The 20681-nt window shown below is 37.1% G+C and overlaps 1 protein-coding gene across 17 annotated transcripts in view; it reads right to left on the bottom strand.

Annotated features, from left to right (window-relative positions):
- FRYL (FRY like transcription coactivator) overlaps nt 1-20681 on the bottom strand; it is a 161167-nt gene that overhangs the window by 93740 nt on the left and 46746 nt on the right. For all 17 annotated transcript variants that reach the window (XR_001877335.1, XM_017830337.1, XM_017830255.1 and 14 more), the window contains one exon: nt 436-635. Coding sequence is in view for 16 of the 17 variants with exons in the window: in XM_017830337.1 (XP_017685826.1) it covers nt 436-635 (200 nt within the window). In the remaining variant the exon portion in view is untranslated. The remainder of the gene's footprint in view (nt 1-435; nt 636-20681) is intronic.

Genomic DNA, 20681 nt, shown 5'->3' with positions numbered 1-20681 from the left:
TGTAGTTGAAGATAATTCCATCAGTGACCCCACAAAACATGTTTAGCCCCATTTTTGTGTTCTTTTGGACCGCTTCTTAATAACAATTTTTCCTGAAGTTTCAAAATTGGGGCTCAAGTGCTCACGTGCACTTCTGCACAGGAACGCTTCAGAAAGCAGGAGTTCCAAACAGAAGCCTTCTGCAAACCACAGTGTCTCACCTACTCAACAGATTTCAAAGTTGAAAAAAAAAAAAAAGAAAGTTGGGTTTGTTGTGGGTTTTTTTTTCCCCCAGAGATTTCCAAATTAAAAGAGATCCGTTTATTTCAAGATCATGTAGTCTGGATGACCAACAGAATTTTGCATTTTTGCCTTATCTGCAATATATTCTGACTACTTTGGAAAACAAACCAAATGCAGGACAATTTCAAGGGATACTATGAAAAAAGGACTCACCAAAGGTTCAGCCATTACAAGTTCAATTTTCTTTTCAGCTTGAACAGCAAATTCAGCAAAGAGGCTTTTGATGACATACTCGCCAGGTTTGACATCTGGATCAATAGTAATGTTAGACATGATGATGCCTCTCTTCTCCCAGGTGGAAACAACACTTGGAGAAACTCTACGTTTATTTACTCTGCTGGGTGGCGCGGAGGCTACAGAAAAAAAAAAAAACAAACAAGAAAAACACCAAGCTATAAAGCAGAGCTTTTAAACACAATGCTGTTACTTTCCTGTTCATCACAGACACATTTTCACACAGTAAATTCTCTAAACCAGAATAAGGAAATAACTAGCTGTAACATACAACAAGAATTTTTTTTGTTTGTTTTAATTATGTGGGAATTTCTACTCGAGTTGCATGAGGGTTTACAATGTAGCTCATTTCTGTTACTGATAAAATCCTCTATGCTGACCATGATAAAGATTAGAGCTTTCAACATATGACTAAAAATCAAAAGGTTCAATGTAAAGGGTTACATGGAATAAAGGGTTACAATATAGGGTCCCCCTATATTGTGAGAGGCATCTGCTTGATTCCATTTTTATAGATCATGCATGAAGTTCAAGTTTCTACTTGGTGTTCAGATATCTCCAAGAGAAATATTTCCTTGGCAGTTTATGTCAGTAAGCTGATTTTCCCAACAAGAATGCAAACCCTTTCTAGACATGTCATGTTAACTAATCTTCTTACACTCTCTAGTCATAAAAGTTTAAAGACTTGTTCCCTATAAGAAATATTAATTAATCAGTATAAATAATTCCAAATATATGTCTCATTTGCTAAGAATTAATGCTTTCACCTTTATACTGAAATTGTCATATATGAAATTTACATAGTTATCCACCTTTAATTTTATTTTTCTTCCTAAGTACTCATTTGTCATCAAAGCTGCCAGCAATGTTAACTGCAGCACTGAAAATCATGTTTCAGAACACACTCACAACGCACAACAATGAGAGTAAACAATTGCAATTCTTGTCTTGTACACTGTAAGTCAAAATAACTGTTGACATCTCTTAAAGATGACCCTGATGTACCCAAAGAGGTCTGATATTTCTCTAGCATATTCCATGACAGCAGCGGTTATTTTTTACCTGATATGAGGAATTGATATTAACAATTCTTATCTACTGATATTAAGATTTTATTTTCCTAAGACAGTCATAGTCTGAGCCTGGTTTCAGTCTATTTTATTGTATTACATCTTACAATTTGCTCAGGTAAGCTTTTTTCAGGCTTTTTGCAGGTGAAGTGTGAGGAGATGCACTTGGTCTATTTTGCTTAACTTGCCAATTTTTTTGCATGTTCCCAATTTTTACATGTGCAAACCCTATTAGCTAAATATTATCCACAACTTTTAAACATTTTTTTTCAGTGTTCAACTTATTTATATTTATGAAAATACTGGTTGCTATGGAGACCAAACCTTTGGTACTTCACATCTGCTCAAGTTTGAGTCTCTGTCATTTATCATTTCTTCTCTCAATTCAGAAAGTTACATCTTATGTAACATATTGCAGACTTCCTCAACTTCCATTGAAATGTATCATTTATCAAATGCATTAGTGAAGTGAGCAATTCTGCAGGAGTGAAAACTGAACGTCCTCCCCCAGCTACCTTCGCTTCTCATCAAAAAGGAAGGTTACCTTGCATAATGTTGGGAGTATTACATATGTCCTGTTTTTTTCTCTATGTTAATGTACAAACTTGCTGTTTACTTGGAGGAATGTATATTTTTTCCTGTACATAAACTGCAGTATGCCTTCTTCAAGGCTGGAAGGACTTGCCAAGGTGACACAACTGAGTCCCCAGGAACTGGGGGTAACACCAGAACAACATGCAAACACCGCACATGCCATAAAACATTTCTGAACATCCTCAAACACCTCAGTCTAGCACTCTGATCTCATTAACAGAGATCCTAAAAGACACAGAAAAGCATGTCCCACATAGCCCAGGCAAGAAGACATTATAGACACTGCTATGACTAGATCCCCACAGTGGAAGTTCACTAGATGGAAGTACACAAAGCATTAAGAAACAGAACAAAGTACATGCTGCAAAAGAAAAATGACAACTCAAAACATCTAATTTCAAAGAAAATTCTTTCTCATCCCACATCTGATGATTGGCTCATCCCTCAGTACAGAAACATAAATGTGTCAGGCATTTTAAAAATATTTCACTTCTTTACAATGTCTACATTCTCAAGCAACTGTACTCTTGTCATCCTTAAGACCCAATTCTTCCAAAGGCAGCCCAGGAAACAAGGGAGATGCGCTGTGTGTCAAGAACGAGAGCACAGAGGTTTGAGAAGAGGTGAAAAGAAGGAATATATCCTTCCCTGCCATAGCAGGTAAGAAACAGAAATATCAGCTATGAGACAGGCAAAACACAAACATGCTTCAACACAGAGATTTTGAACAACTCTCCTTTCATCTCCATCTGTAGATAAACAAAATAAAAATTTGAGTAGTTAATGACCCATAACAGATACCACACATTTCTAAACAGGCAGTTGCTTCTATCCTAAATATGAGAGTTTGTAAGAAAGCTTTAGTTTTATTCTGATCAACAGACAAATTGGATTCTCTTATTTTAAATCACAAATTGAAGCAAACAGACTGGAAAGACATGAGAAAGTTTAAATCTCCTTTTTAACATCATTAACTATGTCTGATCAGAAGAAACTTAGCAAAGCAGCTGCTCCAGCTCATTCTAGACTTACCTACTGGAGTTTGCCATAATCCTCCCATTATCCAGATGGAAGGGAATATGCCAGAGCTCCAGTTCATTCCCACTCCTGAAGAGTGAGAAGCTGATACTCACCAGTTGTTTTCACTCTATAGAGAAACTAGGAAAGACTATTGTGCTCCTTAATTCAAAACTATATTTAGATTTACTTTAAGTCTTAGAAGTGTGTTTACACAATACACTTCTATCTTCAGTTTTCAAAATATCACCTTCAAAAAGTCGCTGTTATTTAAGAATCAAGAAAACATTGACAGTCAATTATCTTTGAAATACTATCTTTACTTCATGTTAGTAAATTAATCTTCAGTAAGGGACCATCTTAGTGTGTTAACTTTCAAAGTTATAAAACAGTTTCTCTCACTAAGGATGAAACCCCAAGGTTGTCTACACTGATCTAAACCCAGGCAAATCCTCTCCCCAGGCTCATGGGACATCATAAGGAATGGGTAAACTGGACAAAAATCTAACGTTGGCAAGAAAAAAAGAAGCAACTAGACTACAACCCAACTAGCTCCCGTAAGTGCTGCAGAAATTTCAGTGCAAGGCAGAGTGCGTGACCATGAAGGCAAAGAAATGTGGTGACAGGACACCCTTAGATCCACCAGCAATGCCACGAACCCCGCTCCTCAGCTGTAGTTTTACACAGCCCCCTTCAGATGGCATAAGCTGCAGTACTGTTGAGGGATGCAATCCCTCCCAACCACCTCACTCCCTGTACCACCCTCCTCCTGTGCAAGCAAACACAAGTGTGCAGCTGTGCAATGAACTGAACTGGAAAAGCAGCATGAGTGTTAATTATTGTCCCCACATTAATTTTATACCATCAGTTGTACAATGCACATACCACACATACATATGTGCCAGCACAAAGAGAAGAGTTAATACAGGAACAAGAATTGCCTTCTTACTCTTCCAGCAGCAAAACAGAGTCAAAGCTATCCTACAGTCATATGTGTTCCTAATCTAAGCGTTCACATGCAGAAACCCTTCAGGTAGTAATAAACCTATCCTTGTAAAAAAACAAGGGAAAGCTGTCAAACTGAAGCAATTATGAACACTGCCACAAGAGTATTACAAATATCTTAGTTTTGCTAAAATGCCAGAGTATGCAAAAGGCAGGAAAAATTACTAGAATGTACTTTCATCCATGAACTTGCTGAGGACTCTAATTCATGAGAGCACTAACGGTTCACATTAATGACCCTTGCCTTGCATATGCCAATGTTCATGGTTTTATCTGCTTTGTAAAACTACTAAGTTAGTTAAGCACACACAGAAAACAAACATGCAGGAGGGAAAACAGGAGGGAGCCTGACAGTGTTTAATAAGAAGATATATAACAGTTCCTAAGAGAAAAGTCAAAATCTATTATTGGATTTCTTAACTAGGTCAAACAACAATATTATTTAGTATAATTATGTTCAGTGGGATTCATTTACTCATGAAGCTGCAATCAATAACATTGTAGAAAGGGTCTATGTGGATTTTAAATATGTTTAATGGGGAAAAAAAATCTCATTACAGGACAGGATTAAGTAATTTCTGCTACTCTTTGCCATCACAGCATAAGCCATTCTTTACCCTTAGCTGCCACCGAAAATGTTTCAAACATTGTTTTGAATCTTCAAAACATGGACTATTCCACAGAACTTCAGAAGAAATCTGGAACCAGAAACCATACCACTTGCAACACTTCAAAACTAAAAAACTATTTTCATAAATCACTTGAAAACAGTGAACATTATTCACTTGAAACAATATCCTGTTTGTTTGCTCTGATGTGAGCTACTGCTACGTGGGAAATCTGGGAGCAAGTGCAGTAAGGAAATCTTTGTTAAACAGTATTGTTTGGTTGCTAAGGCCACACCAAATTGTTTGGATAGTTGCAAGGAACAGTAAAACAATACAAAGGATAATTAGACAGACAACACACTCCTAGGTCAAAAGGCAACACGCCCTGATGCATGCTAAATGAGAAACAAAATTGTTTCATGTTAAACACAAGTGTCCAGAACCAGGAAAGGTTATTTGATACCAAAGCTGGTATTAAATAATACTATTTTTATCATCCTGCTTCTCTCTGCATAGCCCAAATGCATCAAGTATTTGAGGATATAAGTAGCGTCCTATTTACCAACGAGACTATTCAGGATTCAAATACGCAAAGCGGGCATCGAAAGCTAACAAACACACCCCAGCCTCTGGCAGTTGATGAGTCCATTTTACTTCATAGCTAATACAAAACAACGAGCTTTAGCTTTCATACGTATTTTTGGGTACTACTTTACACTCAGCCGAGTGTTGGCACTTCATATGTTCTTTAAATAGTACTTTCTGAGTTATTCTTGTTTTTTGCTTTAACTGAAATTTGCTTTCACTTGCTGCTGCTTCTCAGCAAGTTGAAATGGTCAGACAAGCAAAACTTCTATCACCTCTTTAAAGATACCTGAAAATCCATCTAGAATTATTTTATGCATTTTTAAAATAAAGTATCCAACTATAAAATAAGCATACTCAACACGCTTTTGAGGGGCCTCCATAATTTTCATCAAGCAGATTATATTCTTGGTTGCTATTTTTAATTCATTGCTAAAGCAGTAGATAATTTTAGACAGCTCACCTTTAACAATTAAGTTTTTTACTATTATTTTTGCAGCACATGTACTTTCACAGGTACTCTATATTTCCTGTGATACTTGTTGCAGATTAAGGCTTGAATGTCCAACTGACAATAAGAAAATTTCCAAAGACTAAAAATATTATGTGTGGTTACTTAAAGGAATTTTAATTAATCTCCATGTCTTCTACTCTGATAACATCTAGAACATGTTATCCTGCCTCACGAAGTGATATTAATATACATGGAAACGTATCTGTAGTGATTGTTAGTGTTTCATAACAAATCTTTAGTTATTTTACCAAAGGAATCATTTTTTCCTAATAAAGATGTCAATGCTCAAAAGAGACAGCAACCTATCCAGAATCATCCCAACAAATTATGAGCAGAACCCAAATGTTAAACCTAGGTTTCCTGTGTCCCAGACCAGCCATCTGTTTTCTAGAGCAGACAACTTCTTCAAAAACTTTATCATTATTTCACAATTCTAAAATTCCTGTTGATCATCAGCTTTCTATGTTTCCAAAGTCCCCTTACTTCTACCAATGAAAAAAATCTTATGACTTGAATGAAAGAAATGGTGAACAGCTTTATGAACACAGTGAAGTTCAACATATACTGCTCTAACAACTGGTGGGCATTCCAGATCTCAGCCTCCAACCTACAGACAAATATAAAAAAAGAGTCATTCTGACTAATATTTCTTGGATTTGCTTTCAGAGTGTTGATGGGAGGATGTAGTTGCTATCCTTGATCCAGGCAGTTTACCTGGGTTGCTGAAGCACATCAGACTAGCCAGGTCTACTTTACTGGGTTTTGTCCAAAGTATGTAACACTACCAACCACTGCATGAAGCCTGTCCATAAGCTGGATTCATCACTGCCCTACCAGCTCTAGCTGTACTGAATCCCTGCTGACCTCATGCTCAGCCAGCACCGCAGCACACGTGGCTCTCGCTGGTTTCTTGGTTCACCAGCATCACACAAGTGCTGGAGTCATCAGTCATTGCAGAGATGGTGGATACTTCTGCATTACACTGCATTTATCCAGACTTTCACCTTTATTTCATTAACACTCATTTACCAGCAAGATGTTACTAACCTTAAACTGTGCTAAGAGATTACAATAAAAGAGAAGACATTGCAAACCTGTAAAACATACACTCATTTTAAGCACATCCGATTATATACAAATGCTATTCTGATTTTTTTCAGTCACATAAATTACTCTCAATAATGTGCTTAGATGGACCAAGACAATGAGTTTCTGCTCAATACCATTTTTCGAGGCATTCTTAGAAGGTGCTTAAAAAACCCCATACCCGATACAAATATTAATCTTGATACTGGTATGAAAAAGTGAAAGTGAAGGGACAGGCACAGCAGGCTCCCGAAAATACAGTCATGTCACTTTACAACATAACCTAAATAACGTGAATAAAACCCACAGTTGTTGGCAGTGAAATTAAATATCTATTAAGGGCCACTGACCACACATTTTCATAGAGTGTGATACCTAGATATTCCTTTGCTTTACATAAAACACACCTACTGATTGGTAACACCACAAATACAGATACAGTGGTAGAAACAGAAATCAGTCCAAATACATTAGAATATACATGACCAAAAAAATGAACCTGATCTTTCTCCCCTATTTTTCATACCTTAATCCGGATATACAGTTCCTGATGAACAAACATATTATTTTCAATTCAGACCACATGACTCATTTATCCAGCAACATGAGCTATGGAATTCTCTCCTACTTCTCTATGTTTGCAGTATACAGTGAATTTGCAGTATACAGTGAACATCTTTGGAAGATGTTTAACAAAGACTATGGCTCCACATTTGTCCAATTACACTACATGAACAGTCAAAGAAGGACTATTACCTCATTAGCAGGCCATATGGACTAAGCCCAGACTGCAAATCCTTACTCACCTCTCTCTCTCTCTCTCTCTCTCTCATTTACTAATTTTAAGTGATTTTGATGAAACTAATTAAATAACCAGCAATAGTAGCTGGTACTTCTGTCATGCATTTATGATATGTCACATGTTTGTAAGATGAATGGATTACCTACCTGAGAAGATGAAACAGGCTTACAACTGGCTTAATTCAGCAATATGGTTCAGCGTAAGGTTTGTAAAGCCAAGTCAAACCTTTCAGTGAAGAGGAAGTTATATGTGTATTGATAACTTCCCCCCATGTCTAAATCAGAACTTATATTTTACTTCTGCAGTAGAAACACTTCCCTACTGACAATTTATCTAAGGAGATTCAGATATGTTTATATTCATTTTAGCTGAACTCTGGAACAAAGAAACATAAATGAATGCTGCATCAATAAACAGAAGATAAATTTATTTCAACAAGTAGCTAATTAACCATATGGCTGTAACATGAAGGATACTCTGGGAGAGAATACAGAAAATCTTTTTGAGTTTATTGTGGGAACTGGTACTACAATAGCTGAGCTTTCATTTGGACAAAAAAAAAAAAAACAAACCACAGAACAAAAACTTCACAGAAATCTTCTGAGTTTTATCACGAAGATTAGTTTTCTACCCCAACAAACCTGAACATCCTTTCTTTACAGAAAGTTGACTCAACTTAGAGAGCAGCTGCTAAATTGTCTAGCTACAAGTACTCACATGAAGCTTGTTTTCTCCTTTCAAAGCCTCTAAAAAACCAGGCAAGAATGGTAACAGATACATTACTTCCTGCCCTGCCTACACAACAATATAGCAGAAATTCTAAGGTATAAAAGCCTTATCTGGCAATATCCAGTTTTCTAGGTATCTGGGTCAGATTACAATCCCGTAGCAGTCTTGCTGCTACAAATGATCCTCAAATCTGAAGCTTTGCAGTATAACTTATGACACATAGTTATGTTCTTCCAAAGATTCAGTAGTCTTTTTCCCCACTCCTGTTAATATCTCTGATAATTTCATTCTTGAACTGTGATTTTCAGATTTTCCTTTGGCATAATGTTTTTTAGAAATGTAACCAGTCTCCCACAAGGGAAAAAATGAAAGAGAAGTACGTTTCACTAATATAGCATCAAACTTAGAAGTGATATTTTTGTTATTAAAAAAACCAACCAGCCAACCAAACCCCAAACATTTAAGTTTAGAAGACATTTTCTCCTCCATCTTTTCTATTGTTCGAGATGTATGAATGTCTGTGAACACTGTCTGACATGTATGAAGTGAGTTTCCCGTGTGACAAACACAAAAAGTCTTTGAAAGGTCTCTTTCCCTTCTGAAGTCCCCCTCACCATAATCTTTTGGAGACGTTTTGCTATATTCTCTGCCATGTTGCACCTTTTCCCCTTTTTCATACTAGTATTCAGGCACTCTTTGAGGAATTATTGTGAAAAGAACAAGACATTCTTCTTGTCTAGCTGCTTTAATGGCTGAGCAAACTCTAACCAGCAAACACTCCAGTCCCTGTATGAGACTTCATCTCTTGTAGTCCCTTCGCTACTTTGAAAAGTCTCAAATTAAAATAGGTATATAATTTCCTCCCTGAAACTCTAGAACAGACAGAAAGATAAAATAAATTACAGAGATAAAATCAGGAAAATATTTTTAAATACTTATTTTGCCTAAATTCAGACACATGAGAAGAGAGAAACTGGGCTATGAATTTCTCCAAGTAAATCCTACTGGCTTTGCCACTATGGACTATGGTAGTTATTTCTCTTATCTTTATACATAGGTGAGAAGTAGCAACTCCACAAAATGTTCTTTCTAAACCTCCATCCTCATAGTGTATGTAGAGAACCTGTTTCTCTACAGAACTGCCACTGAACACGATAAACAACAGCCATGTGCATAATGTACAATCAACTAAATCAGATGAATATTTTATATTGACAGAAGAACACACAAATACTTTTATTAAGAAATTTAATGATTGAAGAAGAGGTCAGCTCTGATTTAATGATTGAAAAAGAGGTCAGGATGGTGTCATGATATCCAGGGCACTCAGTCAGAAATAGACTATTAGTCGTTATTGGGCTCCCTCTGTCTACTGAGAATGCTGGATTTGACAGCAGCAAAGGCTGCTGGAAGCTACAGTCTCAAAGATATTGTTGAAGTTCATCTGATCTCTAGTGCTGTGTAATTCTAACTTAGTATGGGATGACAGGGCAGAATGTCCTACCTATGGTGCAAGCGACTACCACAGCAAACAACAAATTTAAAATAAAATTTAAAAAAAACCCCACAAAGATGAACTTAAGACAAATTTTACATATTCACATTTAAAAAAATCCTTAAGAACTTAACAGTTAGGACATATGTGGGAAATACTGGCTGAAATTGCTATGAGCATATGCAAAAAGTACAACTCATTATGTGACTCACTTTACAGAGCCTTCTATGGTAGACCATGCACGTAGATTATTATCAGACAGGAAAAAAAGAAAAATTAAAAAGTAATTTTGATAGCACAAGATGCCAAAAGACCAAACCATACACACTGGAAAACAATGTGATACAGCACAAAAACTGGAGACGGAAGAGGAAATCAGTTTGAACTCAATTGTCTCAAGTCCTACCCAGTCACTCTTGATTATGGCATGCCATCAGGAAATCCTGACTATTAAAGTGTCAGACCATTAAAAATGTAGCTTATGTAATTCCTTTTCTAGAACAATTGCCAGAATAAAAAACCTCTTCAGATAAAATATTTTAATTAAAAATCATATTTTGCATTTCATAAAAATCTTTACTTAGAAAGAAGTGAGATTTATTTAATAGCATACTTCCAAACTACTAATATATTTAACATGTTTTGATTCACTGTCAGAAAGCTGCTCCCATGATGCAAGATCAGCTTAAAAGAATGTAAAGGATAAGTCTCATCTGTCCACCACCTAGAACACAATCCGTCACATATGGAAGCACGACAATGGCAGGAATGTAAAGGTTCAGGGCTATAAGTTAAGTTCTCAGTGGTAATTTTCAGAAATGCTTTTACTCTCCTGAGGTTTTATACAACTGTAGCTTTCAATTCAATTTAAGGCTGCAGGTATAATAAAGCAAGTTAGACTTAATATATGAATTTCTGCTGGAAAACAGTTCTGTAATCAAGCTGCAAACTTCATAGAGAAACGATACCAACTCAAGCACACTCCTGTTACCCACTGTCTCCTTTCCTAGTAGACCTTGTGATGACTTAACATGACCTTACTGTCCAATTACTTTGCACCGCACCAGCAAAGTCTGTAGATATGAATCCTGGTATCTCAGTTTCCTTCAAAAGACTGAACTATAACAACTGAGCACATATAACCACCAAAGTTCACTAATTTACAAATTTTGCATTCTCTCAAAAAAATAACCACATAAACATAAAAAAACCCTGAGGTTGTTTCTTTACCTCCTATCCTCAATGTTAGGCTCCTACAGCATTGCAAGTCATACCTTCAGTAACGATACAAATTCAGAAGAAATTCTATTCCAGTATGATTAAATTGCCAAAAAAAAGCTTACAGTACTAATTTTAAAGGGTAGTGTCTGATGCTTATTTCTTATTTAGCTTTATTACTGCAACAGGCACAAAGATTTCAATTTCCCATTGAATATGGAGAGCAAGGATAGAACTGCATAACACTGTTTTGTTCTCTTAGTTCTTCTGATCCACCTGCACTTTGGAAAATGTAAAACAAGCCACCACTAAGTCTCAGCCAGTAGTATTCCCTGGCTTTCATGGGGACCTATAAGCTCAGGGTCATCACCATACCATTCATAGTTATCATGGTTTCAGATGGTACTGTGCATTCATGTAATGGCAGAGAGGCCATAACTCATGAGAGCACCACATAGCTTTCCCTCAGTTCTAACTCTTGGAGTTTTTATTTTTTAGAAGAAGTTTCCAAGGGGGATACAGACTCCTATTGCACAAATTTAAGCTCGCTGGGGGCACTTTGGTTTCTCTTCACTCTCTCTCCTGGCTGATGTGACTCCAGTTTGAGAGCCACAGAATGACAGTCAACTTCTCAAGCAACAGGTAAGTGTCCTGGTAAACATGCATTCACACTTTCTCCCCCAGGACCTTTCTGACTGGTACAGAAGGCACGCCCTGCTCAGCCCACAGGGGTGAGGGAAGTGCGGCAGAGAACAGAACATGTGCTGCTACAAGTAAATCCATTTTCACTTTCCTAGACTATCAAATCGAAGGCTGCACCAGGCTGGAAACACACTGATGCTCTGAATCCTATATTAAGCATGAGTTTAACAAAGGCAATAAAATTATATCAATGCTAAGTGATGTTAAACTAAAAAGCAGAAGGGAGGCAAAGGCAGCAGTGAAAAGATACATCAAAATGACCACAGTCTTTGTTAACAGCAAACAGAAACTTAAATACCTTATCTCATCTTTCCTACTTCACATTTCACTGGAAAAACAAAACTCTACATCCTCAGTTTGAAGACTTGAGGATACAAAACTATCCTATTTGTGCACTGACCTGAAAGAAAAAACAGTCAAAATGCTCAACAAATTTACGCTTGATATTATTTCCAAAAAGATTGTGTCAGAAGCCAAAAGCTTTTGCAAAGAGTTCTTTTGCAAAGAGTTCTTTTGCAGAGCACAACCCAAGGTAGTTTGTTTAGCCTTCCCTCCCTTCACTGCCTACTTATTCTTTCCTTGTGAGAAGAGGGCAATTCCAGCTCCCAGCTGAAAGAGGAAAATACTTTTCCTCATTATCCTCATTATGCTCATTATCCTCAATTATCCTCATTAATGTCAAACTGATACCTTTCCTGAGCAAATGCAAAAAAGTAATGAATGCTGGCAGTTTTGCGGTAAAAGTCTATTTTGGAAAAGGACTCTGGAACATCCGTTAGAAAGTAACCAAGAACTTCAAATAGTACTATTTTTTTAAAAAAATGAGAAAAAACCCACTCAAAACAACTTCTTTTAAAAAATTTATAGAGAAACCAACAGAATTTACTTTAATATGCTCCATTAGTATTTCAAATGAAAAATATTTCTACAAGTTAAAGCTCAAAACCCATACATTAGACCAGACTGGGTCCATTTACAGAGCATTTTCACATCTTTGTAAGTAACTGTCTAGTGAAGTACTCAGAAACTCAGAAATAGTATTTCTGATATCAAGGTATGGTTTGAAAATTGAAGTGTTAAAGCAAGACACAAGGATTAAAAAAAAAAAAACAAAAAAAGAATAAACTAACAAATACAATCAAGCATTGGAATATGCTGAAGCATACACAGATCAGGGACAGAATATATCCATGCATTAAATATCAATTTCAGAAAAGAACAACTGTTCTACGCTCAAGATTCTGTCAGCTTTGCCACGTAATACTCCATACAAACATATAGGCTGAAAAGGAAAAGAAATTAGACTTAATCTGTCACATTTAACACAAACACGTCAAGGAGGGAAAAACAGAAAAAGAGAAATCAACATTTTCAAAAGCATATTCTTACATTAATTTTGCTGAGGAATCAAACAAACAAACAAAAAAAACCAACCCAATTTTTTGCACATCTAGGTAACTACCTAAATTTAACGGTAAAAAAAATAAATTATCTGAACATTTCCCCGAATAAAGATTTCTGCCATGCACTGAAGGGATCAGTTCTTCTGAAAATTCAACTCTAATGGGTTTCAGCTCCCAGCAAAAGTAACCAAAGAGTTATCACCACATAGGAGAGGCTGATTATTTTTTCAACTAAAACATAAATGTGCTTGTGTTGGCATACACATATCTTACAATGTGGTTGTAAATTCTGTTTTTAAATTAGGTGTAGTTAGTTGTCTGTGTTTTTCTGTTTATCAAATACACTATTTGGAGCCAAGTCCTTTCATTCATCAAAGTCTAAAGAAAACCAGCAATATCAGCTGCTTAATTTATTGATGGTCTGGGATGTCTATTTTCAATTTTTCTTGAGGAAAAATGTTTGATGAATATGAAAATTAACAGATACATATAAAATTTAGGATTGTTCACTAGGTCACTTATCCAAATTTGCTTTGCTTCTGTGGTTAGTGTGAGTATTGTACTTTGAGGCTTCTCAGCACTTTTTAAGTCTTTAACAGCAAAAGGTAGCATTGAGTTCACATGAAACCCTAGTTAACAATATTATTTTAAAAACAAGCATGAGACTCTGTATTTCTAATCAGACTTCTGACTAAATTTATCTATGCTTAGTGAAAATAAAAGTAAATTTAATTAGCAAGAATCCAAAGTTGTGCAACTCCTTAGGATAACAGATGACAGCCTTCAGAGCTTTAAGTCTTCAGAAGAAGCTCAAGGGCATAGCACAAACCTGTCAAAAAATCTCACAGCAGACACAGTCAGCACTCGAACTGGACTTCTGTAAGAAGACAATACTAAGTGCCATGCAGAGCTATTCTTAGTCACCGTAAACACACCGAAGTTTCAGAGCTAACAGCTTCTTTGTCAGTTCCATGGGAGGAGACTAGTCACATCTGAAATAAAAATAGGTTGTCATATGCTTGTCCATGCAACTCCAAAATACACAGCTAAATTGGTCATTTAAAGATTCGAGTTCTATATATTGGTATGAGGAAATACAGGCAGGAAATATCTCCTACCTTCCTCAACTTTCATTTTAACTTTTTATCTGATTCTAATTTACTTCAAAACGTAGTTTGCTCTCTCCACAGTAAGAACCTTTATCTGGTTTCAATACATTGATATAAGTTCTAAAAAGCGTTACAGAGAACTGTAACTGAGAGGTCAGACTGGTGTGAATGGGAAGGTCTGGCTGTGGAGACACCAGTGGAAGTGAGGCTCTCAGCATGTCCTGCATGAACAACACCGAGGTGAGCAGGTCCTGGACACACCCCCTGCACCCATCTGCAGTTTCACAACCCATCCAGATCCGGAGACTAAGAACCATGCAATGACTCTCAGAAGAGGGACAGGATGGAGACACGGAACACTGACAACTCCAAACACACATCTCCAAAATCCATTGGCAACTGAAGAGGAACCTGGGAGATGAGGAGAATGTGGCACCTGGCATTCTTGGCTTTCATACCATGGCCACGGATTCCGGATGTAAAGCTTCACACAAGCATTGTGGTGCCTTTTTGCTGGACAGACACCTTGAGCATTCCTGTCCTGGTGCCTGGCTGCTGGATGGACCTACTGGACACACAACCTTTGTTCCCCTCAATTCTTAAATAACATCTGCTTTCCGTCTTATAAGATCTCACATTTACATCTGCTACATGGTTTATACAATACGGCCACAGCATTTCCTATGCTGTTTTCCGGTAAAAATTAAAGAGTAGGTTTTGTATTTTTGTAGGAAGACATGGAAAATATCCACAGTCTATCAGCAAAGTAACAGAAATGCTTGCCTACGAAATGAAGTATGGTAAAATCTATTCTGACTCTTCCATGTTGATGGACAGGAATAAAAACATGTTTATACATAAAACCATACTTTAAAGAGAGCAGCCTGTAAGGATGTAAGACAACTGTGTCACAGCTACATTCAGAACTGCAATCATTCAAATACTACCAGGTTTTGAGGCTTGAAAAGTAACTAAGCATTTAACCACATGAGTTGACACCACCTATGGTTTGGCCATTAATGACAGCAGTATTTGCATATCTAGAAGACTACACAGTTCATCACAAATATAAAAAGAACAAATATACTGGGAAAAAAATTTAAAAACTATTTAGATTCTGTTTTGAAAATTCTCCAATGTTTGTCCCTCTTCAGGAAGAGAGGGTAAAATTTCCTAGTAGAGGATATCACAAAATAATGGTCCGATAATCTGTAGCACTCTCTAGTACTGCTATATAATTAATAAAAAGGTCACTTAGGTTAACGAGCAAAATCAGCACAGACAGTTAGTCAATGCTGCCATCTCCCAAGTTGCAATATATAAATATACTGGCAGCATTATTTTGAAAATGAAGCAATACTTGCTTCCTTCTTGCTCAGTTATACTATTACCAGAAGGGATTTTATGTGTTGCCCAGTTATTCCCACTCAACCCCAGAAATCTCAACCTCTCTGGTCAAGGTTTTGGACTTCAAGCTTCCTCAGCATGTCAGATACAGAGGCAAATTCTGCATGTATCCTAAGATAACTCTACCTCAGTAATCGTTCGACAGTAATAAAACACAGACGAGATAAATAATTGAACAACTTTTGAGGGGGAGAGAAGTAGAGAAGCAGTTTGGCCGTGGTGGGACTGTGCAGTAACTATGGAGCTCAGTCGGGGGTTAGGGCCTCAAAGCAGGGAGTGCTCTGGTCCTGACACCTGGAAGGAGACCAAATGCAAACCACAAAACGATAACAAGCTCTGGCCTCTGCCAAGTTACACTCTCAGCCAATGACCTAGAAATATGAGTTTCACATCCAGAGCTCATCGCTCATCTTTTTCCATGAGGATGTGGTATTTAAGTTTGTATGGACACGTATTAACACCAACATAAAACATCAAGCTGTTTTAACCATGCTATAAAAAGCCCACTTTTCTTCTGAGCTGACTATAAGTTTGCTAGATCCGCACAAGAATGAGGTTACAAGTTTTCTTCCTCTGCAGATGGAGAACAGAAGGCGGTCTGACCAGCAACACAGCTACTCCACAGCCACAACTCAAAGGGAGGACAGCGTTTCATCTCCACGAATATGTTATCAATACCCTGCTAAAGCAGCTGTGCTTGGGAAAAAGCGAAGGAGAGGAAAACGGAGAAAACTCAAGAAATCTATCAGGTTTTTTCCCTAATTGCAAATGCTGATGAAAACTTGCAATCCTTCATGAGGATCTGCCACCTCACTGGAGACACAACACAGACTGCACAGTAGCAGACATCTTCAAGTTAACAATATGGACCAATACATTTAAAGGTTAGAAATATCCCATCCCCCTTCTCATGAGACTTTTCTAGGTAAGACACACAAAACACACACACATTACATTGCCACTAACTCAGAAGGTTAACTCTGGCCTAGTCTACAGTTCTGAAAGTACTCTTACTCATCAGGAATCAGTGACTGAGGCCCCTGAGAATAACCCTGCAGAGACAATCCTGTCAAGACAGCACAGTTGCTCTTTTGCCTCTCACAGGTCTCTGTCACTTCTCCCAGTCCCCAGATAGCTAAAGCTATCCGATATTCGCAATCACTTTCTGGCAGTCAGTTTCCATAACCCCAGCCTTAAAACTGCAAATAATTCTCAAGGACTTGAGACCATTTTTCTCAGCACCATTAAGGTAAATGGTCTTAGCAGAAGGAAGCCCAGAAGAGATATAAAAGCTTGACAAAGAACAACAGAAGTGCAAGAATATATCTAATAGACCAGTAATTAAACTAAAATTAACCGAGGAAACAGTATTTCTTCACTTCAGGTCTTCAGAATAAGCAGTGCATACTATATTCTTTTACCATTCTGAAAACTCGCATCACCAGGAAGACATCAGTTTGGCACAGTGAGATTCAATTTTAGTGATGTTGAACTTCACCTCAATATGCTTCAGAAAGTTTTCATGCTCAGTGGCAGCCTAATTCTCACTCTTCATCACATTTTAGATACTGAAATTGTGCAAGTTTGCTTCCAAAAATACAGAACTGATGTTCACACCCTCCCTAGGGACCTCCCAGGCCCTGTCCCACCATTCTCTCCCCTACTTGATTAAAGGTGGTTCTGTTTTCCTTGTTCTCTCCAAGATAAGCATTCTAGTTTTCCAGTTACAGTATCCAGTTACAGTTCCATCCAGTTAGGGATGATGTGGTCATAAAAGATAGGCACAAACCATGGATTAAAATATATCTGTAAAATTTGGGGTTGACAAGTTTTTTTTGCTTAACGTAATTCTTTCAGAATTAGTGATACACTGGTGGGGTTTTCTTCCTGTGGGGGAAAAATTATAGCTTGAAGTACCTTTTCAGGGTTTTTAAAATTATTATTAAAGAAGAGTTTTAAAACTAAGAGAAAAAGACTCCAAAATATTTCTTATCCATGCACTTCTGCTAGGTTTCGGGTTCCTCCTTCCTCTTTTCCTATCCAGTTAGTTTCTGGAGGGGAGAGAGGTTCAAGGATAAGAACACTCCTACAAGCAGAACAATGTATGACTCTACCTTAATATCCCCAGATCAGTCTGCCATGAGTTTCTGGACACAGTGTTCAAACAGCTAACAAGAAAACCTTTGAACTTCTCAGCCAAACCTCAGCACACTTGGGTCAGCTTCCTTCTTTCTTCATTCTGCTGTCATAAAAATGAAGTGCCAGTTGCCAGCTGCTCTTTTTTCAGGACAAGACCTTATGTGCAGCTGAAAGAACAGTAAAAATCTGGTGATATTTGGCCCAACTGCTATGTCCTGCTGACATCCAGCACAAAACAAGACATTAAGAGAGAAAAAGGAGGCAGGTTTCCACTGAGATGTCAGACAAGCAGTTTCCTAAGCCCGACATCGGCTGCATTAAGAGCTGCTGAGTTCTTACTGACCAGTGATCCTGGCGCACTGGCACCCTCGCAAACACCACTGTTTCCAACCTGAAGATCTCCAGTTCTAGTTCAGCAGGGTGAACAAAGGAAACAAAGAGGGATGATGAATAAAAGAAGCAAAAGGAAGAAAATCAACAAACCCTAAGGCTACTTACACTGCTTTGATAGCACTGTGAATGTAACAATTCTTTCCAAAATCCATTAATTAGCTAGCATTGATTCACAAGGGCTTAAGGCACTCATACATCTTTCTAGACTACTGTTCTTGTCTGTACCAATTGTCTGCAAAGGAAACTTCAAAAAATAAAGTTGAAAATATCCCCAAATCACATGCCAGCTGTGCCTGATGGGCTGAAGCAGAGGAGTTATTTATACCTCCCATGCTGTGCTAAGATGTCTTTAGGAAATTAATTGCTTCTAGAACTTGAACTAATTCCTGAGCAAGAAATCTATAAATATTAATGTTTTAAACTAAAATTTTTATTTTAGAAGTTTGAAATGGTTGGGTTTTTAAACTCTTAGCAGTCTATTTCTGAAGCTATGTAAATCTGAAATATCCTGTCTTAGGATTTTCAAATGCTTGATTCTTAGAAGAATGAGAAAAGGCAAAGAATTAGGAAAAAGTTTTATATGCCTATTGTTTTCTACTACTGTTTTGAAAGCTTTATATATTCGTGAGTAGAATTTGTTCTAACTGAGCAAAATCTGTCCTACACATAATGCTTTTTATGTTTGTTCTAACTATGCCTACTTAGAGCAGCAAGTTTAAAATATGATGAAAATTAATCAAAGACTCATAAAACAAGTAATTCTGTAACTGTATTAAAACATTTTTCACCTCTTGCTTTTTGACCATCACTGCATTTTAAATACTTCTAGATCACTTTATAGAAACTTCTGGATTTGTCTAATGAGAGTTATCAATGCAAACTCAATTATAAGAAGTTTATTCTTTCATGTACCTTAGTTTTCCAATAATTATTATTCTAATAATAAAAGTAATTAAAACAAAGCAATTCTATGCCTCAGCATTTTATGTTCTTCTGTTACTGCAGCTTGGTAGTCTATTACACAAATCATATTTAACTCCCATGAAATCTCTCACAGCATGTAGTTTCTATCAGACCTACTAATATAAACCTTTGCTTGTGGCATTCACACAGGTGACTGGGAATGTTAGGGTTCAAACACTTAATTAATATTTACAGTAGCATGGCCTGGTATCTTTCAGGTTGCACATGTCCCCTTTTATTTAGAATGGTCTTTTCTTCTTTAAGTTTAAATTCACCCTTTATTTTGGACTGTACCTAACAAAATTTAATAGCTCCCTTTGACTAGCATCATTACTCTTTGTATAGAAATGAGGAAGAATATTTCTTTCTCTGCAGGGGAAAACCTGCATGCACACAGGATATAGTATACAACAGTTAGCAGTTACCTTCCTAAATAAATAAATGTTGTTGTGTCAGTGATCTCTTAAATGCTATTAAACCCCTAATGTCTAAACCTTTCCCCCTCAAATACAAAAGCACCAGAGCTAGAGTCTAAAAAAAAAAAGTCAGCAGAAATGGGGTATTTGATATGGGTTGCTGCAATTGGTTTATCTGGAGCTTTCCTGAAGTCCCTGCAGAGCATGCAGTTTATTCCAGCAACAGTAGCTGACAGAGTGGTTTGCATTTGGTGCACTTTCTCCTTTCAACGGCATTCTCTTCCACGATTTGAATTGTTACAGAATGTAGTTATGGGTTTAGCAAAAAGTTTATTACTTTAATAGAAAGAATGTCCCAATGGAAAGCTCATTTTAGTGCATCTATGCCTGATGAACATAAACAATGTATATCCCAACACATAACGTACTTCCAACAAAGCATGCATCTTATTAAAAAATTAATACAAAGAACCTCACACATGACACTCTTCCAAAAAAAATTATTTTTTTTTTAAATCACAGTTCAATATTTTCCACACTTATGTGCAGAGAAGTCCAAGGTAAGGCCCAAAACATCATACATCCTTAGCTGGTAAAGGATATGACTGCTAAAATTCTGGATACATACACTTCCCTAATCCACGCCCTAACGCCCAATCTACAAACAGAACATTACAGTATAGACTGCAGGCATCAAACAAATAAAGCAGGCAAAAAGTATATATGTAGGTATGAATGTTTAGTAGTAGTTTAAGCTAGACCAACCCCAAAATACCCAAAACCCCAATCATACCACCTCAGTCATACAGAAGAAAAATGAGCAAATATAAAGGAGGCTTCTATGCAATCTACATTAGAGCAAGACTCGATCCAGCTGAGTTGAGACATCCATACATGCCCAGGAAAAGAG

This window comes from Lepidothrix coronata, unplaced genomic scaffold (assembly GCF_001604755.1).
Source record: "Lepidothrix coronata isolate B3197 unplaced genomic scaffold, Lepidothrix_coronata-1.0 Scaffold0, whole genome shotgun sequence".
Classification (NCBI taxonomy): domain Eukaryota; kingdom Metazoa; phylum Chordata; class Aves; order Passeriformes; family Pipridae; genus Lepidothrix; species Lepidothrix coronata.
The sequence above is the reverse complement of the archived record's forward strand: the minus strand, read 5'-3'. Positions and strand labels throughout refer to the sequence as shown.